The sequence below is a fragment of the Dermacentor variabilis genome, chromosome 7 (genome assembly GCF_050947875.1).
Source record: "Dermacentor variabilis isolate Ectoservices chromosome 7, ASM5094787v1, whole genome shotgun sequence".
Taxonomy (NCBI): domain Eukaryota; kingdom Metazoa; phylum Arthropoda; class Arachnida; order Ixodida; family Ixodidae; genus Dermacentor; species Dermacentor variabilis.
The window spans coordinates 71016766-71043641 of NC_134574.1; the positions used below are offsets into that span (position 1 = coordinate 71016766).

At 46.9% G+C, this 26876-nt stretch overlaps 1 protein-coding gene across 2 annotated transcripts in view; it reads right to left on the reverse strand.

Moving 5' to 3' along the window:
• The window catches only part of LOC142587517 (plancitoxin-1-like), a 133171-nt gene extending 107168 nt beyond the window's left edge, over positions 1-26003 (reverse strand). The window contains exon 1 of one of the 2 annotated variants that reach the window (XM_075698588.1): positions 25657-26003. In XM_075698588.1, the coding sequence (XP_075554703.1) occupies positions 25657-25775 (119 nt within the window). In that variant the 5' untranslated portion in view covers positions 25776-26003. The remainder of the gene's footprint in view (positions 1-25656) is intronic. The other variant, XM_075698587.1, reaches the window with a different exon arrangement.
• Between the last annotated feature and the right edge of the window lie 873 nt (positions 26004-26876).

The following is a 26876-nucleotide window of genomic DNA, read 5'->3' on the forward strand; positions in this document are numbered from 1 at the left end:
TGTGGAAGGGCTGTCAAATGTGGCTGCTGTTGGTGATGCCCACGATATCGACCATGTTCCTATCGAGAGATAGAGGGGCACCAAGTGTGAGGGATATTCGCTGCCCCCAAAAGAACAAAAAGAAATGTGCAGGTTGGGAAGGGATTAACGCTGAAATGCCGGGAATAGTCCATGTCGCTGTGTTGGCGGTGGCAGCAGGTGCCTGATTCAGCCGATTGCCTCGCAATGCAAGTTGCTTATCTTCAACGATGTCTGTCCGCGCAAAGAAGTAAGACACGCCACGCAACTAGTTTGCGCTGCTGGTTGTCGCTCGCTACCAGACGACCATGTGCAATGATGTCAAGCATTATGCCTAGTGGCGGGCGGCTCAATGTGCCGTAAGCGACAAGTGTACGTGAATGCTCACTGTTGTCATGTGCATCTGTATAGAGTATATTCTGACTCTTATGTGAGTGGTATGCCAAAGTGATTCATTGCAGAGTCTTGTTTCAGCACTGCCCCTCTTGGTCATGGTTGCCGCGTTACGTTTGTCGGATGTGGCCGCGTGGTCAGTTGCAGCGGGAAGCAGTCTCTTGGGGTAAGCATTTGCTCCTGCAGTTCGCATAGCGACATAGACTTCCAATTTACAAGCACCGTGATGAGTGCTCCCTGTTCCGTCCTCTCCAACCATGGGGAATTTGTGCTTGCGGCCTTTCTCGGCTGCGATTTGGCATGAATGGAGACCAACATACGTGCTTACATGGTCGGACGTGTATGCAGTTGATAGCTACATGAGTGGAAAGGCCTGAAAATAGCTGCGGAAGGTAATGCCCACAAAGCCGACAATGTACATATCGAACGAGATGTTCGATCGTTTCGGCGTTTCGCCCACTTACCCTACATGTCGCCAAGACGTCTGAAGTAGGGTCAAAACACTGGCGGTATACAAGTGCGCTCAGCGCTCCCACACGGGCTTGAGAGAGCAGAGCGCTGCCGCCACTGGTGTCATACAGGGGTTCCACGGCGATTTCTCCGTTGTGGGCTCGGTACGGTGCAAGTATTGTTTTCGCCTGCATGTTAGTTTTCCACTGAGAAGTTTCCGCTTCCTTTACCCACTCTCGCTCTGTTTGGTCGGTGCTTTGTCTGGTGCCATAAGAACTGTACTCAAGCTCTCCATTGTGGCATCATGCCATTGAAGCACAGGAATCGGAGCACCGTACGTCCTCAGCGAGTGTTTCCCATGCAACGCAGCCGTCACTAAAAGCTAATCTTACTTGCAGCTTCTCGGGCCTCAAAAGAAGACCATGCTACGTCGCCCTGCACCGCCTCCACTGCAACGCAGCCATAACATCTTTGCGCCAGTCGGTCAAACTCTCTCTGGGCGCGCTCAAACCATGCTTGTGTTTTCGCCGACAGACACGGCACTGCACAGGCGAATGTCAGGCTCGGCACGTGCACCATCATGAAGCGACTTCACCACCGCATAAACTGTCGGCCTAAGATGTTGCTGCCTCGTTGGCAGCTCTGCCTCAAGTGTGTCTTGTGTTCCACTCAACATTGCTGTTGCTCACCATTGGTACTGAGTGTAACATTCAGGTATCGGTAGGTCCTCATTGTTGGGATGGTCTCACCGTCTGGTAGGCAGAGGGTCTAGGTTCAGTTTCGCCTTTCGGAGAACCTCGAGACTGCCGACTTCTTAGGGTTAAAGGCGAGGCCAAGGGTCTTCAGGTGGTTGGCTGCTATATCAACCAATTCGTGTAGTTGTCGTCCATCCTCATCTAACAATACCGGGTCGTTGGCAAAGGCAAGAGCTGAAATTTCCCATACTTTGAGCTTGCCCTCCAAAGAGAACTGAATATTGAAGCCAGTTTTGGATCGAATAATGGCACGTTCCAGTTGCGCTCTTTGACTATGGGACCTCCTTCCATATGCTAAATGCTTTTAGTGTGACCCAAATTCTAATAATGAATTCTGATTTTGATTTTGATACTGAAACGTCTAACACGCTTCACCTCATTAAACCAAAGTTAGGCATTTGGCCATCAACAACGAAATCACGGAAAGCGGATGTGCTCTTAACTCAGCCTAGAATAGGACACACGTAGGCGCACACAGCCACTTGTTGAACGGCGATGAACCTCCCATCTGTGGTAAATGTAGTGAAGGATTGACCGTCATCCATATATCTTACTGGAGCGCTAAGCAACGGACACTAAATGAAAAAAAAAATACGCTTCCCTCTATCTCGTAGACATTTCCCTCTGCATCCGGCAATGTTTCTTTGTAAGAAACCACTGTTCAACACGAAAACAGTATTAATTTTTTTTTTCAATGAAGTCCCTTGCTACACGTTATCATCCCAAAGAATTCGTAGCGCGGCCTCTCTTGAGAAGACGATGTTGCGATGGTAGTGTTTGGTACAGCCCACGCATCCAGGCCCTTACTGTCGAAGGGCCCTGATGAGGCAGTAGTACTCCTGACAGGCACATGTTTTAGAACATCACCTCTTCGTGGCATATCTGTTGTTCTTTTCCAGCATGTCCCAAAACGTTTAGTGCACGGCAGAGCAACAACTCATGGAGCTAGCCGGTTGAAAGGCGTCGGTTTGCAGTGCTTATGTATGGGCATGATGTCTCCCATAGCCTATAAAAATATTGGGCAGCGTGCAGAAATCACAGTGGTTTACTCGGCCCCGTAAACCAGGAAAGGCTCTGTAAGCTTGTTAATGTACTTCAATAGCATCAGAGTTGCTCTGTCGGGCACAAAAACGTTTCGTGACATGCGCAACCAATGTGGTCTACCAGACTCCCCTGTTTTCTGACAGTAAATATGTTGGAAAGACTGGCAAGTGCTTAAACGATCGCTTAAGAGAGCACTACAACAAGGTTCATAACAGTGTACAAGGCCCCTTGGGCATGTATTCTCAAAATTGTGGCGGCGTCAGCTGCGTGCCTCTCTTTGAAGATATGGTAGTTTTAGCAAGACAGAGTTGCGGGAAATAATAGCAAGATAGAGACGCGGGAAATAATAGAAGCAGATTTCATCAGAAGACTGGGTAGTTTGTGCATTAGTGCCTTCTCTATCGCGCTGACGCCTCGGGAAATCATGTATCTGAACAGACGGCGGTATTTTCGTGCTTTTTTTCACGTGACCATGTACTTGATACACCCCTTATGACCGCCTTTCATTTTCTGCGCATGCCCCCTCATGTATATACACTATATACACACAGGATGTGGCAACGGCAATAAAATATTGTTGGAAGCTAGCGCAGTCTTTGTCATCTCTCTCACTCCTTGTCCTTCGCGCTGAACGTCGTTTTTACGAAAAAGGTGCAGGATAGGAGAAGGACCTGGCACAACATTAAATAATCTTCGCAACAATTGGAAAGCCGTTTATAATTTCTTATCAAGAACCCGCTTGCGGTTTCATAGGTTCGTCTGGTATTTCAGAAGACTGATGTACAATAAGCATTTATCAGCATGTACCAATCGGCTTAGCATTCCTGGTTGTTGTGTTTAAGATTAGGCATACTGGCGAGGAAGCTTCAAAACCCGAATATCATGATAATGTGCCTGTTAGCCGTGGAGTATTTCAGTGCTATAATACAACGCTTTTTGGTAATGATGATGAATAAAAATAAGCTTTCCTCGCCCAGAGCCCCACAAGGGCGTAGAGTGCTATTCTATGGTGAGCTATCTTTCAGGCCTCCTAAACATTAGTGACAACTCGGGGCCTAAATTTGAGCTGACACAGAGCGAACTCATGTTGGTGTATAAGGGCGTATAATGGTGTATCAGGGCGTATATGTGGTGTATAAGAATTTATGTTGGTGTATAAACTGGTGAAACATTCACCAGCTATGTAGAGGACGTCGTCGACCTCTGCCGGCGTGCCGGAGGCGGACAAGGTGCGTCATATCAGGAAGTGTATTTCCAAGGATGCTTTTCATATGCTGCAGCTCTGTCAAAAACCCTGGCACTGGTTCTTATGTCATTGAGCTTTGGCAGAGTTTCGACAACATTCGCCAACAGCGTCTCCGCACGCAGTGTGCCCACCTAAGTCCCACGAAACCCTCTCTAGCATGGGCTCCGCTCCTGACGTTAATTCACTACTTTGCCAAGTAAAGAAATTCGTCCGTGCTGAGGTGGCCCGCCAGCTTTCGCTGCTGTCCATTGTCGGACTAGCGCCCTGTCCTTTCCTTACCAACCTCCACCAGGTCGTACAGGAGCAAGATTTCGAATCCCTGCCTTCTGCCAAGGTGACTCTGCTGGTGCGGACTCCCGTCGCCTATACCGAGGTGAATGCATCGCTCAGTTATGCCGATGCTTTCGCACGGCCACCAGCTAAGGCTGTTGCGCTATTTCGTTCAGCCACGCCACTGCATCCATCTCCTCGCTTAGTTCAGCCCAGGTACCGACACATCAGTGGTCAATGGCGCACTCCCGACAACTGGCCAATATGTTTTGCGTGTGGTCTACCTGGCTTCGTAACCCCGGCCAAATGTCTTCATACTCCGACCACCGCACTCTTGTTCACCGCCGTTCGCCATCGCCTCGACGCCGCTCGCTTTCGCCGATGCGGCGTCGTCGATCTTCACTGGAACAGGATAACCGCCGCAGTTCCAGATGTTCCAGTTCCAGATGTCATGTAACATTGTTGCTGATGCAAGCGCCCTTTTTACGCCAGCTGCCGTTTTCGTTCATCGCAAATGTGTCCCCCGCTGCCTTTCGCTCCTTTAGAAGCTCATGCCGGCGTCATTAGACTGCTCTTTAAACAATTGCCATGTCCCCTCACTTTGCTTCGTGGCGAGTGCGTAGGCCGCGTGCAGTTCATCGACCCTGCTGCCATCATTTACCTGCCAACTGCTTCTATCACGACTCATGAGGCAGCCGGAGTGGCCTATAACAACCGCTCAAGAGCCAACTTTGTCTGATCTTCTAAATAGTTCCATCGCCGACACGTTGACTGTTTGCCAAAGTGCCTAGCTTTTACGCCTTGTCGACAAGTTCCGTTCTTCTTTCGACTGCCATTATGTTCCATTGGGCCGAACGTCAACTGTTTGTCATCGCATCGACACGTGTACCAGCGCACCACTAAGACAAAGAGTATGTCGTGTATCGACGACACAGCACCGTGTTAGGGACGAAAAAGTAGCTGACATGCTCAAGCGCGGCATCATCCAGAAGTCCTATAACGTAAAACTGTACCTACATATTTTTATTCCAATCTCCTGACGTCAAATTTGCGTAACCGCCGAGGCTAGCACCGGGCGGTGACCCGTAAGCTTGTCTGAAAAGACCAATCAAATGCTATCTTCGTTTATAGGAAGTCACTTTTGCCTCCTTAAAAACGAATGACATTGCCTACACTGAGCGGCTTGTCTTATCTAATTGGCTAACAGGAGGCGAGGAGCGCGCTCAACTGGAGAGGGATTCCGTGGGGCTGATCCAGTGCACTGAAAATCGATAACCGCATGAAAAAGGTGGTGCCGGCGTCTACGATTGGTCCGCTTCCCTTACGTGTCTTGAGGTGGCTGGTCGAAAATCGTGGTGGCATGCAACGGACGGCTAAGAATGCAGCTAAGACGGATCCTCATCAAACAAGGGTTGGCAGAGAGAGCTCGCAAATGTGCCGAAAGTGCTCTAAAACGTTACACGGCCACGCAAAAAGTTTTATCGTAAGCAAATAAACCCATGCTGTCCGGCAGGTGCGAGTAGCCAGTGCTCGCGCGATCGGTGGCAGCCATATTTATTCCTTTCGGAATGGGGAGCGTGCGGCTATTCAGCAAAGAATTCAGTTTTGTTCGGAATATTAATGCATCTTTTACGCGTACACGTAGCGTACACGACGTGGTTTTGTGACATCGCGTGACAGGCAGGTGAAGTAGGTGTATCCCGAAAACTTTTGACCAATAGCCGAGGGTTAATAGCGAAAAGGCGTCGAATCAGAAATGGCTTTTTCTTTTGTTCGGTCCAGTTATGCATAGTCAGTGTGCACGCATCATATCAGATGGGGAGCTATCGCGGTTTTCGTGACGTCGCGTGACAGACAGAAAGTATTTGAGCAATCGCGCTGGGCTGATTGCAGAATCGGAATTGAAAAGTTCGGAATAGATTTACGTTATGGCGCCTCAGCCTTTGAAGAGCCTCTGCGCACCTCAATTTGTTCTTGTTAATAAGCAGAATTGATAGATTCGATTTTGCGTACATTTACGTCGTCCGAACAAAATAACTCGTAAAGATGTTTACCCTCTCCCGAGAATTGACGATGCCCTTGACTGCCTGCAAGGCGCGGAGTTCTGTTCTATCGACTTGCGCAGTGGCTGTTGGCAAGTCCCCATTGCACCAGCTGACCAACATCCACCAACCACCATATAGGACCAACCAGATGTCCTATATGAATTTTGTGTTATGTCTTTCGGGCTTTGCAGCCTCCCGTAACATCTGAGCTTATGATGGACAAGCTTTTGCGTGGCCTGAAGTCTAAAACGCGACTTTGACATTTAGATGATGCGGTTATTTTTTCGTCCGATTTTTCTCTCTCGTCTCTGTAGCTGGGCAAAGTGTTACACTACTTAACTGACGCCGGCCTTCAGCTCAACCTGAAGAAATGCCACTTTGGCGCAAGTCAGCTCACCATCCTTGGCTATCTATTAACTAAAGGCGGTATTTTTCCTGGCGCCACCAAGCTCCGTGCAGTTGCCCACTTTCGGAAACTTTCTTCCATAAAAGAACTTCGCAGTTTCCTTGACTTGTGTTTTTATTTTCACCGCTTCATTCCCAATTTTACGTCCATCAGCGGTCCCTTCAATCAGCTTTTGCGCAGCGTCTGCAACAATTACGCGTGATCGCCCGCTTTTGACGATGCCTTCAAAGTGTTCCGACGTCTACTGACCTCACCACCGGTACTGCGTCACTTTAACCACACAGCTCCTACCGAAGTGCACACCGACGCCAACAGTGTTGGACTCGGCGCTGAGCTCGCGCAGCGTAAATCTGGTTTCGACGAGCACGTCGTTGTATACGTAAGCCGCGCCCTCTCCAAAGCAGAAAAAAGAATATTCCGTTATCGAGAGGGCATGTTTGTCCATAATCTGTGCTGTTGGTAAATTTCTACCGCAACTCTATGGCCGCCCCATCGACGTAATTACAGACCGCCATGCGCTTTGTTGGCTGTTGACATTGAAATATCACTCAGGACGATTAGCCCACTGGGCTTTGCAGTTGCAAGATTTCGACGCGCTCATAGTCTACAGCTCTGGCCGCCGCCACACCGACGACGACGCTCTTTCCCGTTCGCACGTGTCAACCGAAAGCTCTGCCTGCCTGTCTGCTGTTGACCAGGTACTTTCGTTCCCAGCAGGCTGGGACACGTATTCGGAGCAACGCTAGGATGCCGTTATCCGCTTCCTTTCAAACCCGTCAACACTGGGATTCAGCCTCCACCTTCTCGACCTTTGCGCCGCCAAGCTTCACACTTCAAAATGTGGGATGGCCTCCTCTATCACCGGAGCTACATCTCTGACCGCCGCAAATGGTTGCCGGTCATACCTCGACATCGTCGTGGTGAAATATATTCTGCCTTTCACGCTGATCGACCCCCAGAGTGCGCATGCGGGTGTGTTCAAGACGCAGACCCCGCTTCGCTCCAGGTTTTATTGGTGCGGCATGTACGCCTTTGATTGCAAGTACATTCTATTATGCCCACACTGCCAACAACGTAAGGTTCCTGCTCAGCATGTTTCTGGTCCATTCTAGCCAGGTCCGTGTCCGGCCAGGCCTTTCGATCGCGTTGACATTGACCTCTATGGGCCCCATCCCCAGACGGCTTCCGGAAACCGCTGCATAGTTGTCGCCATCGACCACTCCACGCGATACACCGAAACAGCCTCTCTGCCTGCTGCCACAGCTCGTTGCATAGCATCCTTCTTCCTGAAAAAGTTTATTCTCCCCAACGGCGCACCTCGTGAACTTTTTATGATATAGAGGACGTGTGTTCCTCTCCGGAGTCGTAGACGCCTTGCCGAATTTCACATTCACCACCGCTGCTACAATTCTCAACCTAATCGTTTGATGGAAATATTTACTCGCACCTTTGGCGACTTCCTCTTCAGATCACACTCATTGGGGCCTCATTTTGGTGTTAATCACGTACGCCTACAACACTGCACCAGAGGCGACCACAAACTTTTCCCCATTCTTCATCTTGTATGGCGGTTATTATACGACTTCACTCGACACCATTCTTCCGTACCGACCCGCCTCATTTGAATGCACGCCCATCTCTTAAGCTGCCCGCCGCGTCTAGGAATGCCATCAACTCGGCCGTTCCTTTACAACTGTTTGCCAATGGCAACGAAAATCTCGACGTGACAATGACCGCCCGCATTGGCACTTTCCTCCAGATTCCCTCGTGTGGCTTTAGGATCCAGCTGTTCCTGCTAGCCTCTCATCCAAGCTTGTCTCTAATATCAAGGAACCTACTCTGTTGTAGTGCAGACATCGCCTGTGATATATATATATATATATATATATATTGTAAGCACTATTAACGTACTTCGTCGTTTTCATTTGTACATAGCCATCATCATCTTCTTAGTTCTTCGACTTCTTCGCGCGTGAGCTGGGGGCGTTGCCTTTTGTGGAATAAACAGCGCTGGACAACTCGATCGGTCTCGGTATTATAAAGTGGTGGAGGTACGTCAAGATCCCGACGTCCTCTCGCGTTCCCGTCCTCCCTGGAGCTCCGTTCCGGTCGCCGCCTGCACCCAGCTACCCCTACAACTATGGACACTTCCAACCCCGGCCCTTCCGGCGCCTCAAACCCTACCACACCGACGACCCCACCTGCGGCGCCCTCTTGGACTGTGACGAGCCCTCAGCGCGATCCCCCTGTCTTTGCGGGACTCCGCGGTGATGACGTAGACGATTGGATCGACCACTACAACCGCGTGAGTTCTTGCAACAAGTGGAACGACACCCAGAAATTGAGGCACGTCGCCTTCTACTTGACCGGTGTTGCAAAGACGTGGTATTTCAACCACGAATCCGACATCGCGGATTGGTCCACGTTTACATCGAAGCTGCGGCAAATCTTCGCTTCCTCGTCTGGCCGTGCAGAAGTCGCCAAACAGAAGCTGGGAACGCGCCGCCAACTTCCCGAAGAGTCTTACACCTCATACATAGAGGATGTCTTGGCTCTGTGCCGCCGTGCGAATCCTAGCATGACGGAAGCCGAACGCGTTCGCCACATCTTAAAAGGCATTGGGCCTGTCGCGTTCAACGCCTTAATCGTTCAAAATCCGGCTTCTGTCCAAGACATCACTTCAACGTGTCAACGCCTCGACGAGCTGCAGTCTATTCGTCTTCCACATGAGAGCAGCGATCCTCAGGTTCCTCATTCTCCAGATTTACGTGCTCTTATCCGCACCATCATCCGCGAGGAGCTTCAACTACAAGACCTAAAGCGTCCCCCTGCTGCCTGCGCAACAACCCCCACCTTCGACTTGCGCGAGGTCGTAAAGCAGGAGTTGACAGCGATGACTACACCCACGACGCATCTTGCTCCGGTAGCGCGCTCCACACCTACCTACGCGGATGTTGTTTCGATACCCACCCCTACCGTGACTTCCGTGCCTACTGGCGTTTCCTATGACCATTTAGCTTCGATGGGAACCAGAGCACTTGCTGCGCCATCGTACCCTCAGTGGCGTCCACCTCGTCCGGTTTGTTTTTACTGTGGCATACGCGGCCATATATCTCGCTTCTGCCGCCGGCGCCAGCAGGATGAAAGGCGAGGCTATGCTGAGCACGAAAGAGACCGCAGTCGCCGATCAGACGACTACTATCCCGGACCGCACTCGTTCCCTCAACAGCGTTCTCCGTCTCCACCAGCTGCTCCCAATCTGCCTCATAGTTCCCGTTCGGCCAGACGTCGTTCTCCATCCCCTTACCGGCGCTCTACATCACCGCTTCGTCCCACTTCCCATTTTGTCGACCAGCACTCGGAAAACTAACTGTTGCAGTTTTTGGAGGGGAAACTGCTTCTTATCGGTCTTCAAAAATTCCTCCTGTTCGCCCGGCCAACATGCTTTCTGTGACTGTCGAAGGTGTTCCCGCGTCAGCTCTCATCGATACCGGTGCCGCCGTTTCTGTTCTTCGGAGTGATCTGTGTTCCCGGCTCCGTAAAGTAAAAACGCCTTATCTTGGACCTATTTTGCGTGGTGCTAATAATGCATTCATTCACCCTGACGGACAGTGTACTGCTCGTGTTCTCATCGACGGCATACGCCACCACATCGAGTTTATCATCCTTCCAACGTGCATCCATGAACTTATACTTGGTTGGGACTTCCTACATTCTGCTTCAGCCGTCATTTCATGTAGAGAGGAAGTTGTCCACATCACGGATACAGAGCTTGCTCCTGTTGCGGACTCTTCACTTTCATGCGCGAACTTGGCCATCGCTGCAGACTACGTCCTGCGTCCTGGTCACGAAGACGTTGTAGCCGTGACATCCAGTCAGATCGCCGACGGAGACGCCCTAGTCGCCCCTTCTTCCCGCTGTACTTCTCGCGGAATTCTCATTGCCACCTGTCTCGTCCGGTTTTCACGCGGCCGCGCCCTTCTGTCTGCTTGCAACACGACCTCAGATCCTGTGATGCTGCCCAAAGGGATGACTGTGGCAACCCTCGCTGACACTCAACCTATCTCTCTAGTCACGCTTTGCCCTTCTTCATCGCCAGCACCAACCTCAGGTTTGGATGATTCTTTCCCTCCTCCAGCCGTTCTTGGTTCTGACCTAACAGCCGCGCAATCCGAAGCCTTAATGGTGGTCTTGGCAAAACACAAAGCCTGTTTCGATAGCTGTTCCCCTGTGTTGAGCCAAACTCCTGCGGCTACACACCGCATCGAAACCGATGGTTCCGCTATAATACGACGACGCCCCTATCGTGTATCGCCGTCCGAACGAAAGGTCATTGAACTACAGGTCGCTGACATGCTTGCGCGGAAGATAATACGACCTTCATCTAGCCCATGGGCGTCTCCCGTGGTCCTGGTAAAGAAAAAAGATGGCTCAGTTCGCTTTTGCGTGGATTATCGAGCGCTCAATAAGATCACACGCAAGGACGTATATCCAATACCTCGAATTGACGACGCTTTGGACACGCTACAAGGGGCGGAGTATTTCTCCAGCCTTGATCTTCGATCAGGGTACTGGCAAATTCCGATGAACGAGACTGACAAAGAAAAGACCGCATTCGCTACACCAGATGGCCTTTATGAATTTAACGTGATGCCTTTTGGCCTTTGTAATGCTCCTGCCACATTTGAGCGCATGATAGACAACGTACTTCGTGGTCTAAAATGGAAGACATGCTTCTGTTATCTGGACGATATTGTCATCTTTTCGTCTGACTTCAGCCAACATCTTCATCGATTAGACGAAGTTCTCAAGTGCCTTGCGAATGCTGGTCTCCAGATCAATACAAAAAAATGTAAATTTGCAAGCAAAACAATAAAAGTATTGGGTCACGTCGTCTCAAAAGATGGCATCCAGCCTGACCCCGAAAAGATTAGTGCCGTTCTTCAGTTTCCTCGCCCCAGCAACAGAAAGATCTACGTAGTTTCCTCGGCTTGGCGTCATATTTCCGTAGGTTTATACGCAACTTCGCAGCAATAGCAGCACCTCTACACAAGCTACTGGTTGCCGGTGCCTCTTTCACGTGGACTAGCCACTGCGAGTCGGCTTTTCAAGCTCTTAAGCGGCATCTTACTTCCGGACCAGTGCTTCGCCACTTCGATAATCGTGCCCCCACCATACTCCATACTGACGCAAGCGCACAAGGTATTGGCGCAGTACTTCTGCAACGTAATACAGCATCTAAAGAGCAAGTCATAGCATATGCCAGCCGAACACTTTCTCCAGCTGAGCGGAACTACACCATAACAGAGCAAGAATGCCTGGCTATCGTTTGGTCGATTCAGAAATTTCGCCCATACCTTTACGGCCGCCACTTCACCATCGTCACCGACCATCATGCTCTGTGTTGGCTGTCATCAATGAAAAACATGTCAGGACGCTTCGGACGCTGGATACTCCGCTTGCAGGAATATGACTTCACTATAACATACAAGTCTGGAAAACACCATCATGATGCAGACGCATTGTCTCGCTGCCCACTCTCACTCTCTCCAGGTAACGCGCAGTCGCCTTCCCAACCACGTCGTTCCGATGCTACGCCTGCCTCTCACCAACTCTCGATAACGCCCCTGGACCAAGTACCGCTTTCATCACGCTCTGATTTCGTCTGGCTTCAGCGGGCCGACTCCTACTGTCGAGCTCTCATGGATCGCCTTAGTGGGTTCGCCGAACCACCCAACAGCCGCTTGCGACGCCAACTTCGACAATTCCGCCTTCAAGGTGGCGTGCTACACCGCTACGTTTACCACCCAACAGGTCACCGGTGGGTCCCAGTTCTACCTCGCTGCCTTCGTTTGCGGGTATTAGAGGCACTTCACGACGATGTATCGGCTGGCCACTTAGGCTTCCACAAGACTTACGACCGCATAAAGACCCGCTGCTTCTGGCCTGGCCTATCCTCAACGGTGGCCAAATACATTGCCTCTTGTGCGTCATGTCAGCACCGCAAACGCTCGACATCCCCTCCTGCCGGTTTACTACAACCTCTCCCTTGCCCGGAGGCACCTTTTGAATTTGTTGGCATTGATTTATATGGTCCCTTGCCGTTGACACCCTCCGGTCACCGTTGGATTGTCACTTCGGTCGACCATTTAACAAGATATGCCGAGACTGCCCCTCTGCGATCCGGCACCGCTTCTGAGGTCGCCGACTTTTTCTTGCGCGCCATCGTCTTGCGCCATGGGGCTCCTCGCGTTCTTCTCAGTGACCGTGGCAAGGCGTTCATTTCACAAGTTCTCGAGGAAGTTCTTCGAGCCACTAATACCGTCCACAAATCTACTTCTACTTATCATCCGCAAACCAATGGCCTTACTGAGCGCTTCCACCGTACGCTGTCTGACATGATTTCCATGTACATCCGTCCTGACCACACTGACTGGGATAAAATTCTTCCTTTTGTGACATTCGCATATAATACTGCTATTCAACGGACTACCGGCTACAGCCCTTTCTTCCTTGTGTATGGACGATCTCCTTCCACCATATTCGACAGAGAACTATTTTTCGCACCTTCTTCGCCCAACGCGTCGCTTCCAGAAGATTTTGCTGCCCGAGTTGCACATTGCCGTCAAATCGCCCGGCAAAGCACAGAAGCTATCCAAGCTGAGCGCAAGCGTTACTGCGACAACAAACGCCGTGACCTACGTTTTCACCCTGGAGACCAAGTCCTGCTTTGGACTCCAGTCCGCACCCCAGGCCTCTGTGAGAAGTTCCTTCCACGCTACATTGGCCCATACACCGTTGTGCAGCAAACATCTGCAGTGAACTATCTCGTCCGCCCAGTACACTCCGTCACTGACCGGCGCCGCCGGAATGCCGAAATTGTTCACGTCTCGCGGATGAAGCCCTTCACTCCCCGTTTAGATAATCTCTAATCTGCGGCCAGGCTGGCCGCTTCCATGACGGGGGGAAGTTAGTGTAAGCACTATTAACGTACTTCGTCGTTTTCATTTGTACATAGCCATCATCATCTTCTTAGTTCTTCGACTTCTTCGCGCGTGAGCTGGGGGCGTTGCCTTTTGTGGAATAAACAGCGCTGGACAACTCGATCGGTCTCGGTATTATAATATATATATATATATATATATATATATATATATATATATATATATATATATATATATATGCCCATCGTAGTAGGCCCGCGCATCCTCGCCACGTGGCACTTTTCCCGTGTTTTTGGGAGCGAACGTGAACGTATGTGATCTTTGGACAGGGCAACTTGACCAATGAACCCTCGTACGCGCCGTAAAGGCATCCAGGCTGCCAGAGACGAGACCTTCGCAATATTATGAATTCAGCCATTTCTTGCTTCCTACCCTTTCCATTTTTACGCAATTTTAATTTCTATATTTGTAATAGATAAACATGTAATTCTCCTTAAGTGCTCCTTCTTGTTACTGTCTGATGGCTTCATGTGGTTTTGACTCGACGATTCTCCTTCAGTTCGTCCTGCGAGCACAAATTAAACGCGTCTAGCACGTACATCGTGAGCCTGCGCGTCACACAACGATGAGTGCTGAATGCCGCTGCCTCGATAGGGAGCGTTCTTCAAAAATTTCAGCGGCGTTCGCAGTCAGGAAGCAGCCAGACAGTGAAACTGCCGCAGCGGCCGAGAATTATTTGCCGCGTATGTCCAAGATGTCCAGATTTGTTTTGCGATCACTGCGGTCACTTTCGCCGCATCTACTTACTGTGGGCATATTTGTCCGCGTAATGCCGTCCCGTCATTACACCATTTCAAGAAGTACATTCATGCCTTGATACAGCGGTCATGAAAAGGAGTCATTGAATATCACTTGGCCTCTCATCTGCGCCTTTCTTCGGCACGGAACATTAAAGATGAATATAGAAGAGGAAAAAGTTGGCAGTCACTTAACATATGCTAAAGACGCTGAAGGCGAAAGCCTGCCCGTCTATTCAGACATTCATTGCATTACTTGACATTATCATTTTTATGCGTTTTACTTCCTATTGTATTCTCGCACCAAAGGTGGTGGTTTTGAATGCCCTAATTATTCCTATCTTAAATGCCGCGTTCTCATTTCGATTTAATTAAGAATAAAGGTAGTGTGTTCGACCTTCAGTACGGCCATTGGAATCATATAGCCGGTTCGCTCATATCTCCAAGTTAGTTCGACTCTCACCAATGATTGAGGCTTTGACTGCCACGAAAACTCGTGGGTGTGACTCTCGACATTCGCGATGGCAGTTGGAATCAAACTTGGAGATAAGGGCGGATCGTCCATGCCTCCTACTGGGTTCTTCGCCCACCAGAGGTCGTGGCTAGTGTGCCTTAAGTATACCTTTTTTATCTGTACCCTAATTACCCTTTCATGAATCAGCACCACAGGTAGTGCTGACGCTTCTTCCCTTCGGCTTCACGCTTTCTTAAAAAAATGATGGCCTTATTCGCCCTAATTAACACCAAATGTTGTGGGTTCGACTCTCACGAAAGGTCGTATGTCTTAACTAAATGAGGCTTAGTTAACAACACACGTATTGGGTTCGACCCCCACCAAAGGTCTAGGGTTCAACGCCGTAAGAATTTTTAGTCCCATACCACCGGACGGAGTAACGCCGGTCATCGGATTTTTCGTCTCATGAGCCGTCCAAGGCTTTCGCCATAATAAAAGGTAATAATCATTTTATCGTGTCTTCTAAAGGTGCACCAAGCTGAGCTTTAGAGACGGGCACCATGAAAGCGTCAGTGATGGATTCGCCCGACTCTGTAAAATCGGGAAAATTTGGGACACGGCAAGGCTTCACTGCTGTACCTTCTACTAATACCGAGCTTCTATCGCAATATCTCGCTCTTGTGGGATGTGTCCTTGTAGAGGCCGCAAGTTTTATCGTACAACACGGAGTAATTTCTTTATTCTGCCGATGAGTATCGTCGCTGACACTTTGGTCGCCAAGTTCAATTTAGAAACGGAGGCTAACGTGCTGGTTGAGCGCCCAGTGAAGCCGAAATACTTTCAAATTTCGTTGTGGGGAAAAGAAATCGGTGCAGACCGGTCTCACCCGCCGCCTGGATTTGTGCCCGCGTAGGCAGTATATCGAGAAGATTTCTTGATTCTTTTGGCTCTTCTGTTTCTTTTGAGGCCAAGCGTCAGCGTAGCCTAGTTTACCGAAGAGCGGGTACGCCGTGCACTGGTTTGCTTAAATACAAACTGTGATGTAAAATTCACACCAGACATAGATGTAGTTAGATCGCTGTACTCGCTCGCAGAACCCAAAAATGCCATTTGTAGAACCCAATTTCTCAGCCCTTGGACCGACGGGTAGCTACAGTTTCTGCTCATTATTACGGACCAAACAGGCGTGTACCCCCTCAGATCTGGAGGATTATAGCGAAAAATCTAATGCATCGTTATAAAGCGTGCTGTTGTGGGGTCATTACATTGAGGAATGTACGGGCTTAAGTGCAGAGCTTCCTGTACCTTAGATATACCACCTTTGCAAAGCTGTTACTTGAAGGAATATACGCGGGTGAGCATACTGCTTGTTTCTGCAACATGTAGAGCAGCTAAAAATTGCGAAATGGGAAAGATAAGCACAAGGCAGGTCTGTGAATACGGGCTTGGGAATCTTCCTTAATTGTTAATTGTTAAGTTGAGATACAGAACCTCTGATCGGTAGGTTCGAAATCACGTGAAAGCGCTTAAAATAGTCATGTCTTTTGGCCTGCATTCAATGTTGCCCTTTTGCTGAGGTTGTCTTTGTCAACTAGTTTAATGACTTCCATACTTGATCACACAGCGTTCGTTATCTAGCCTACTTGCTTCGGCGTGTTTGAAAAATATACTTGAAAAAAAAGGCCTTGTGCACGTTTCACCAGCTGCGGTTAAAATGACGTTGCTATAAAAACCTCTGTAGACACGGGAAAAAAATTATTTCCACGTGCGTATTTGCTAAGAAGTTAAAAAATGAGTGCCAATTATTTACAGCAACAAACATTTGCTTCCTGTTGAAACTGTGAAGCGAACTGATGAGGCTGTTGGGAACATAACTACGCTTCCACTTATTTCATACAATTCACATTTAATTATTTCACTATGCACTAATCATTTGTGAGTCCTGCTGGTGGAAAAAAGGTAAATATATTGCTGTTGAAATACGAGACGAACGCGCTGTTACACGATTGTTGCTGGATTTCGAAATGAACAACTGTGACTGAAACATATTTTTGTTTTAAAACCTAATCTTTAGCACGAACTTGAGTCGTTAGAGCCGTATCGACGAAACAATATATGTCATTTATGAAATGTTGAACACCCGAACTCATAGGCCCTGCAAGGCTTTCACGAGGCCGTATCAGAAAGTTTTCGTTATTCTGTCCACTCGCCAGTAACCAGCACGATGATTCATTGTTTTCATTTATTTGAAGCTAAGGTGCGCTTAAGCGTCGGCCGTAGAAATATTTTATCTTTATTTTGCAACACGAGTTATTTTCTGGGCCGCTAAAAACAAGCGGTGTCGTCCACGTCTTCAATCATAACGTATTATTTCAAAGGTGGTATTATTTTAAAAAGCCCTGCTTTTGATCACTGCATTCACAACTTAAAAAGATTCCCAACATCACAACGCGCAAAAAGAAGAAAAAAATCAGAAGTTCTTGCAGTCCTTGCACTGATCCCGCAAGTTCAAGGGAAATGTATTAAATTTTATTTTCTGCTACGCTTACGAACACGAATATCTGGCAGTTATTCAAGACTGCCCAAATTTTCCCATATCGCAAAGCATCTCTTAAGTACTTCAAAATCGTTCTGTCAAGGAATAAAATACCACCGACTGTGCGCTCAACAACTTAGTTCATGACACACCCTCGTTCAGGATGACTGCGCGGCTGGCGCGCCACAGAGGACACACAACTAGCGCAGCGATATGAGAGCAGAGCCGTTGACTTCAGACAAATGTCGATCACCGCGCGCTGACATTCCTCGTAGGAGCAAGTGGCAGCGCCTCGAAAAGTTTCAAAAAATGTTAAACACATCTATGAAGGGAGCCCGTGCTCCTCATCTCAAAAGAAAAAAAAAGAATTTTTTAAACATCTTTCGCTTACTTTAATTTCGTTTGCAGGATATTACCACGTGATCTGTCACGGTTGTAACGCTGATAGTTTGGTGCTTAATATTAGACGTCAATCGTCTTGCCACACAGTTTATATGATTCCGGTCTGCAATATGGTGCCCCGATGTTTAACGACAATCATGCATGCATTGCAGAACAGTGCACTCTGGTTAAACCACACCGATGATTTACGTGCGGCGGGCTTAAGCATTTCATGTTTGGCAAGATAAAGGTCTCAAACAACGCACTGAATCTGCATCTGGCCACGGAGTAACCATTCGTCGACTCCACGTTGCTTGAAAACGCAAAAGAGTGTGTCCACCCTACGCCAGATTCCTTGAATAACTGAAAGAACCCTCGGGTGACTATCGCTGTAAGCACAAACGAAGTAAATGTGAACGCAGGAGGAAACTCGAGAAAAACAACAGACAAATGCGGCGCTCGAGTTCCCCATCAAAAATCCCTAGAAACAATATAACAGAAAATAGATACCGCACAAGTGCATATACCCACCACTTAGCTTTCTAAGGAATGGTCGCCTGCCCGAAGGAGTTCGCGCGGATTGAAGGATAATCCCAAATAAAATAAAATCAATCTATTTTCCAGTAAAAGAAACAGAACAGGATGGTCATTTTGGGCTAAAGGCTACGATAGTAGCTCGACGGGGCATAAAAGACCTTACATGGCAACATCAACTCGACACATGATCAGACAGTATAATAGATATACACATATATGTGAGGCAAAATCATAATTGTCATGACTGCATTATAAATAACTATGTCGTAGTGCACAGTAGTAATGACAGCAAATGCATATATGCAGAAGAAAAAAATATGCGTTTAAAAAAACATTTAGACACTAAAAAAAAAAGATTTTACTTAAAGAAAACAAAAAGCGTATGGAAAGAAAAAGAGGCAATGGAAACGGAAATTTATAACTGAAACAAGATATCATAACTGAACAAAATATTGTCTGAGTTGCTTCCTACTGTAACCTGCAATATCCACATATCTGTAATATCCACAATAAACGGTAAGTTGCGGGCTAGCGATTGGTGTTTGTAGCAGTATGTACGGAAATGTGGAGTAATCCATTTGTTGGATTTCTTTGTGTTTAGCTTAGGCTAACCATGTTCTAAGCATGCTAGACGTTCAATGAAGTTCTTTATTAATGTGTCACCCGCCGTGGTTGCTCAGTGGCTATGGTGTTGGGCTGCTGAGCACGAGGTCGCGGGATTGAATCCCGGCCACGGCGGCCGCATTTCGATGGGGGCGAAATGCGAAAACACCCGTGTGCTTAGATTTAGGTGCACGTTAAAGAACCCCAGGTGGTCTAAATTTCCGGAGTCCTCCACTACGGCGTGCCTCATAATCAGAAAGTGGTTTTGGCACGTAAAACCCCAAAATATTATTATTACTAATGTGTCAAAAAATTTCATCACATATAATAAACGGTATGTGTAAAGGTATGTGTATGTGTTCTGGCAATATTAAACAATTGCATCTCTAGTCGTATATAAAGGTTCCAGGTTTCCGATGTAACGAATAATATTTTTCTGTAATATTAAAGTCTGTTTATGTTGGCTTTAGTTGTCGTACACCAGACCAATGCACAGTAGTTGAGGAGTGAATTGAAAAGGTAATATGTCTGTAGTTTGACGGAGGCTGGCAGCATGCCGCGACAACGGCATAGTACTCCTGCCACAGAGGATAGTTTTTTTACATAGATAGCTTACATGTGTATCCCAAGGTAAAGTAGATGAAAAATGAACACCAAGAATTTTGTAACTGTCAACAATCCCTATTTCTCAATCCTCAAAAATTATGTTATGGTTCAATGTTGCCTTTTTGTTTTTCGCATGAAATATCATAACCTTTGTCTTTGTTGCATTTATCTTAAGTTTTCTCCTTAGGCCATATAGATAGCTTCTTCAGTAGATCGTTACAATGTGATGATAACCGGTTTATATCAGATCCTTCCATTAAAATGGTGCTGTCGTCTGCACATATATTAAATTTTGCCCTTCTGTCTAAATCTACGATATCCTTAATATATATTTTAAACAAAAGTGGTCCCAGCACACTCCCTTGCGGTACCCCAAATTTATTGTGTAAGAGGGTTTAGGTTTCGCCATTTATACATGTGCACTGTAGGCGTTAACTGAGATATGATTGTAACAAATTTAAAGAATTACCACGTATACTATAAGACTGCAATTTGCCGAGTAGTGTGGATTGATCAAGGCAGTCAAACACCTTGCTTAAGTCCACAAATAGGGTAAGCGTAAACATGTTCTTTTCTATATTTTGTAGGATGTATTCCTTTAAAGAAAGTAGAGCTGTCTCTGTTGATCTCCCCTTTCTGAAGCTGAACTGTGCATTTGTTAAAACGTCATACTTGTCGAAAAATTTTGTCATGCGAGAAAATAACATGTTTTCGAGACCCTTAGAAGAAACAGGAAATACAGATATTGGCCTATAGTTACTCGGTACATTGTGATCACCACCTTTAAAGATTGCTGAAACGCTGGCACATTTCAAACGTTCTGGGAAGCTTCCCGGTTGCAACACTAGGTTGAATATATGTGCCAGTAAATTAGAAATGTAACATAAAGAGTATTTTATGGCCTTTACCTGTAGATTTTCAATATCGATTGCTTTGCTATTTTTTTAAGCTAGCGAAGGTACTGTAAACTTCATATTCATTAGTGGGCTGCATGAAAATGGTTTGCTGAACAGTGTTAATTAAACCTTTGGTGGTAAAGGGTGTGTTTGCGGGATCGCTATATGCGAGGGGGGTGTTAACAAAGTGCTCGTTGAAAAAATCTGCAAGTGATTTACCGCTGAGTATGGAACCGTTGTGTACTATTGTATTCGGGGCATTGGTTCTGTTCTTACGACCCAGTAAACTATTGATCATTCTCGACGTTACATTCAGCTGCTGTCGACTGACATTCGCAAAAATACTTTGATAATATGTATTTTTTGCTTGCTTGAGCTCAGCATTCAACCGGTTCCTGTATATTTTAAATTCTTTTACTGCGTTCTCAGGACTTGTCCGTAATAATGAATGGTACTTGCGATGTTTCTCTTTAATAATCTTCAAATGTTGTTTAGTGATCCATGCTTTCCCAGCTTTTCTTCGAGATTTTATAACTTTATAAGGGAAATGCTTATGATAAATTCTTGTAAAGCTATCGATGTCATACTGTATGCGGCGTTCGCATCTTGGTTTTCTAAATGCCAGCGAAAATCTATAACTTAAATTTCACTAGGGCTTCTGAGCGTGCATGTTTAAAATTTCCTGAATAACGGGTTCGAATCCACAACGCTTCAAAGTGTTCTTGACATTCTCTGGCTACATTTGTTATTTCTAAGTCGAACATGATGAATGGCTGAAATGTGCTCTTACGAACCATTTTAGCTCTAGAACAACTTTGTGTATGCAGACCATGTTTTTTTTTGTTGAATCAGATTTCTCCGACCCAAAAAACTAAGGAAATCAATACCTCAAGGCACGAAATCCCTTGAATTTGGGTCATACAAATTACTGCATTACGCACTCTTACTAAGGGAACAGGGTAGGCAAATTTTCCGAAAAAAATCGATTTTTTGTTTTTGTGTAATTTAAAATCTCTATTCTTTCCTTAACATGGCCCAGGGTTTCAATTGTGCGTACGCGAAATATTTACCTCAACATCAACATTTTTCGGAACCTAGGCCTCATCCAGCCACGCCCCCTTTGACACATGCTCGGGATCTTTGCCTCTCCTAAACTGGAAAAAAAAATTTTTTTTTCACCGCCTATTTTTTGTCACGTTTAGCGGAATGGCTGTCACTCATCTGGCAAGAATGAAAACCTAGCTAGCATATTTCACTTAGCCAAACGAATTCTAAGACGCAGCTGGATTACTCGCAACGCGGGGCGCTTTGCTCGTGCTTTGGCGTGTTTTCGCGGAAAATCGAATTTATTTATACTTTGGTGCTGGTTATTTAGCGGTAATGCAATGACGAAGCGAAAGAAGTGCTTTAAAAAACGTCTCTTCCACGGAAACCGGCATAAGTCGACCTCCAATGACGCCAATTCTCCGCAACACAATCCAGGAGTGGACGCCGCGGCCACCACGCGCGCGTCTGCATCGAAGCTTTCGCGCTCGGCGGAACGCTCGAAGCAGAACGCCGGTGTTTCAGAAGCTCTCAAAGCCTGAGCTTCTCCAGAAATGTCTCCATGGAAAAACTCAGAACGCGAATGAGGCGTTCAACAAGGTTGTATGGGAGCGCGCTCCGTAGAATGTCTTTCTTGGCCTCAAGACGCTGAAAATAGCGACAATGGATGCTGTGCTAACTTTTAATGACCGCAGAATTGCTCGAGCCGACATTTTGAGGTCATTCGGAGTTTCTCCAGGACGGTTCCTAGTCCAGTGGTTGCGCGAAGTTGACCGGCGGCGACTGTACTTTGCAGAGAGGACTACACGACTGGTAACTAAGGAGGCCCGGAAAACAAGGCAGCTAGCACAGAAAAGAAGTGTTGACGATGGAGGGGGCTACCAGGCTGGTGGCTATTGAAAAAATGCGCCAGAATTTGTTTCTATAGTCCTATATTGCAATAAAGCTCTTTCTTCCACTTCAAAGCCAATTATCTTAAAACACCAAATTTTGCTGCATTTGACCCTTTTTTTCAGAAACTACAAGCGCTAGGGCGATAACATTTTCCAGATATTGAGCAAACATTACAGAAAGTCTACTGAACCAGGATTTTAAATATTCTTGTAGGGGATTGTTGTTTACAGGCTATTTACTGCAGATTTTGGCTCTAAAATTTGGTGGGTCCAGTAAAAAAATGAAAACAAAAAATCTAATCTCTAAAAAGAAATAATCCTGGTTCAGTAACACTACCTAACATTGCTGATTACAGCGCCACCAAGATTAATGTTCTAACCCCAGCAGATCACGAGAAAAGGGGTCACGAACATAGCCTAAAATGCATGGCTAGAATAGGACCTACCCTGTCCCCTTAAGCTGGTAATTGTTGCTTCGTGATGATGTCCAAACGTCTGCGCTGTCAAGAAATCTCACATTCTACCTAGCTTGGTTGACACGCATACCGCTAAGGAGAATTGAGAAATTATTGAGAAACTTCAGAAATAGTCATAGACGGCAGAAGCACGTGCAGCCAAGCACGGGCAGCTAAGAGCGTCTGCACCTCCCCCCCCCCCCCATTTAAATAGGGCGACTTGTAGACGCGCAAATGAACAATGCAGTATCCCACGGCAACTGCTGAACGCGTGCCGCCTCTGTGCTGATTTAGACGGGCGTGTACAAACCTTGGGGCGCTATAACGTAAAACTATTCCAATGTTTTCTATTCCAATTCTGCAATCAGCTGTCCGCGATCGGTCAAAAACCTTTTTGGACCACCGCCACTTCACCTATCTGTCATGCGACGTCACGGAAACCGTGATTGTCCCCATCTGATATGACCTGTACACACTGATTATGCATATTTTGACCGAACAAAATAAATATTGTTATTTCTGATTCGACACCTTTTTGCCATTAGCCTTCGGCTATTGGTCAAAAGTTCAAAAATTTTAGGGCTGCAGCCACTTCACCTGCATGTCACGCGGCGCCACAAAACCGCAAGAACTCGCCATATGAAAGTGACGTCTACGCGTTAAAGATGTATTTATATGCTGAACAGAACTGAATTTCCTTCTGAATAGCCGCAGGCTGCGCCGTCGCGAAAGGAATAAAAGATGGCTGCTGCCGATCGCTCAGGCACTGGCTACTCGCACCTGCCGGAGAGCATTGGTTTATATGCGTATAATAAAACTTTTTTTGCGGCCGTGCATCGTTTTCGAGCACTTTCGGCGCGTTTACGACGTTGTTGTACAAACTCTTTGTTGAGGATTCATTTTAGCGGCGTTATTAACCTTTCGTTGCACGTCGTCGCTGTTTTCGACTAGCCACCGCAAGCTAAGAGGGTGATGCCGCCTTGACCAATCACAGACGCCGGCAGCACCCTCTTCATTCGGTTATCGATTTTCAGTGCACCGGGTCGTCCCCATCGAATGCCTCTCCACTTGAGCGTGCTGCTCGCCTCTTGTCAGCCAATTAGATAAGACAAGCCCTTCAGTGTACGCAATGTTATTCGTATTGAAAGCAAAGAAAATTGGCCTCCTATACACGAGGAGAACGTTTGATTGGTCTGTTCAGACAACCCCGCGGGTCACCGCCCGATGCTTGCGTCGGTGGTTACGCAAATTTCACGTCAGGAGATTGGAATAAAAACATATTGGAATAGTTTTACGTTATAGGGCCCCTGATTCAAAACTGTACTGTTTTAAATTTGGCACCTCGGGTCGGCCCGAGTGCCTTAAGGGATGCCATCACGAATGCGGCAATGTGATAGACGGAGTACTAACATATGCCATAGCTGTGTTTCCTTGCAACTTGATGCAATGAAAATATCGATAAATCACGAACTCATTGTGCGGCGTTTGTACCCTGACCTTAATGAAGGGATCCTAATGAAAGGAAGTCAAGCCGGGCCACGGGTGCCACTGGCGGCGATGAGATCGCCACCTTCAAAACATCGTAAGATGTTGTAAAACGTTTCAACATTGTACTTCCTAAGACTGCATGAGGAGGAAGGCACAAGAAAACGCGTTCTTGCCGGGTTCGATCCCCCGGACGACGATGAAATTTTCAACTGCGGTCCTTCCTTTCTATTGTACCTGCATGGGTTCGATTTGTAGCTTTGTTTGCATCGGCGTGGATGACAATAATTTTTGCCTTTGATAAGACTTTCTCCACCTTTCGGAATTCAGCAGTACCTATTTCTTTATTGAGTGCTCCTACGCTGCGAGTTGTCGAATAACTGGGCCTCGCCTTGCAGTATGCTAGCCTCCTGCCTAGACGAGATGCTAATGCGATCGCCTAGGAAAATCTTTGATCCCTGCTCCGATTCGCGTACCAAGACGTACACGTATTCAAGTGCAAAGTTTTCCTTTTTTAAGATGCACTTACATGTTTACTTTGTGCCCTCGTGCAAAGTTGAGTTATATGGTGACATTTACATTTAATGAACTTCCTTCACATTGCCGATAGTGCTGAAGCGTTAGTGCTCACCAAGTTGTACTGCCGAGTCTCTGTAGCAAGGTTGCTCAGTGGCTATGGTGTTGCGCTGCTGAGCACGAGATCGCGGGATCAAATCTGGGCCACCGCGGCCGCATTTCGATGGGGGCGAAATGCGAAGACACCCGTGTACTTAGATTTAGGTGCACGTTAAGGAACCCCAGGTGGTCGAAATTTCCGGAGTCCTCCACTAAGGCGTGCCTCATTATCAGAAAGTGGTTTTGGCACGTAAAACCCCATAATTTATTTTTTTCTTAAAAAGAATCGCATTTTGGCAAACCGACCAATTTATTTCTTCAATAATTCGGTTGAACGACACTTTAGGAACAACAGGCAGTGAGAGATGGTCTATTGGCCGACGATCCCAGGTAAATTTCAATAACTTGATCTTGAACTTGTACTCAGTGCTTAATAAATGATAATTTTATCATGCTATGCCTATTAAATTGAGGCTGCCACGCACAACCTGTATATTAACCATCCACATGGCGCCCTGCGTCAGGATGCCATAGCCACTGATAGACAGCCGCGGCTATCCGCGGATAGACAAATCGTAGCAAACAATGATATATGATAGATACATTGAGCAATGTAAGTGCCTTAACTGAGCTTTTATATACTGCAATGTATGCCACGAAATGTATAGGTTCTGCTGACTGCACTGCCTCTCATTGAAAGTCTTCCGCGAGCATCCAGCCCCACGCAGCCTAAAACAAAAGGCTTAACTTCATTTTGAGGAAAAAATGTAAAAGATGCCTTACCAGTCAACATCCTTTCCTTTAGCGTTCTTGCAAGAGAGCTTTGCACTCACAAATTCACCGTAAAAGCTCATGCATGTCCCAATGATAACGAGCTGTGCAGATATGTGGAAGGTAGCCATTGCACTTTTCCTGAGATGATTTCCACAGGACGGCGGACGCAGATCCCCCGTAACTTCGTAAAGCTTCGTAAAACCGCTTCTTTGAGTTTCTTCGCTGTACTGCGGTCGCTGTAGTTGGGCTTGTAAACTTCATACAGGTATCCACTGAAGCTTTCTAGAAGTAGCGCTTTATGTACTTCTGATGATGAAGTCTATCTGCACCGTGGAAAGAGCAGGCGGGTAAAATACCATTCACTCTGACGACAAGCGCGACATCTGCGCTCTCCGGGAACTACTTTTTCTACTGTTGTCATGGGGTGGTTTCTTCAAGAGAACTGACACTTAGCACCTTGGATTATTGTTATTACGCTAGCCTTCAAACCAGGCAAGAAATCAGAAAGTTAAAGGTGAATGAGGCATACGACTAAAGCGTCACTGAAGGTTGCGAGCCAAATGTAGCTATGAATTTTTCAAATGTTCGTATCTTTCATGCTTGAGTTCTTGCCGTGGGGAGATGGAGGGCTACGTAAAAGAAATTAATTTTATGGCTGCCCTCTTTGATGCTGTGACAGAGGATTCGACTTGATGACGTCCATGGATCAGTAGAAAAACAATCTTAAAAGGTGGAACGACGACTACCCAAAACTTGAGGTCATGCGAGAGCCTTTCAATGAAACCAGCATTACAGATTAGACAGAAGCTTTCGCTGCTTCTACCAGAAGCAGAGGGGAATATACTCTAAGACATATGTCGTGTCACACACTCTTCGGTTAAATGTAAAACTTTTCTTTGTTAGCTAGCTATGTCCGTAAATCAGCGCGTATGAGTTCAGAATAATTCCTCAAGTATTTCCTTTGCGCATCGTGTCTGAATGTTTCTTAGAAGTTGAAGTAGTTACAGAAAATATACCATTTATTAGGTTCCACCCGTTATGGCTGACTCTCGTAGATGAACACCATGAGTCCAGAGAGAATGCATATTGATGCTGTGAACTTGAAACGTCCCCAACACGCCGCACATATAGGAGTAATATTTAATTTATAGTAATATGCCGAGTCATAGCGAATACCTTCTGTATCGCTTTTCAACATGTAATGCCGCACCATGCATAGAATGTAAGAT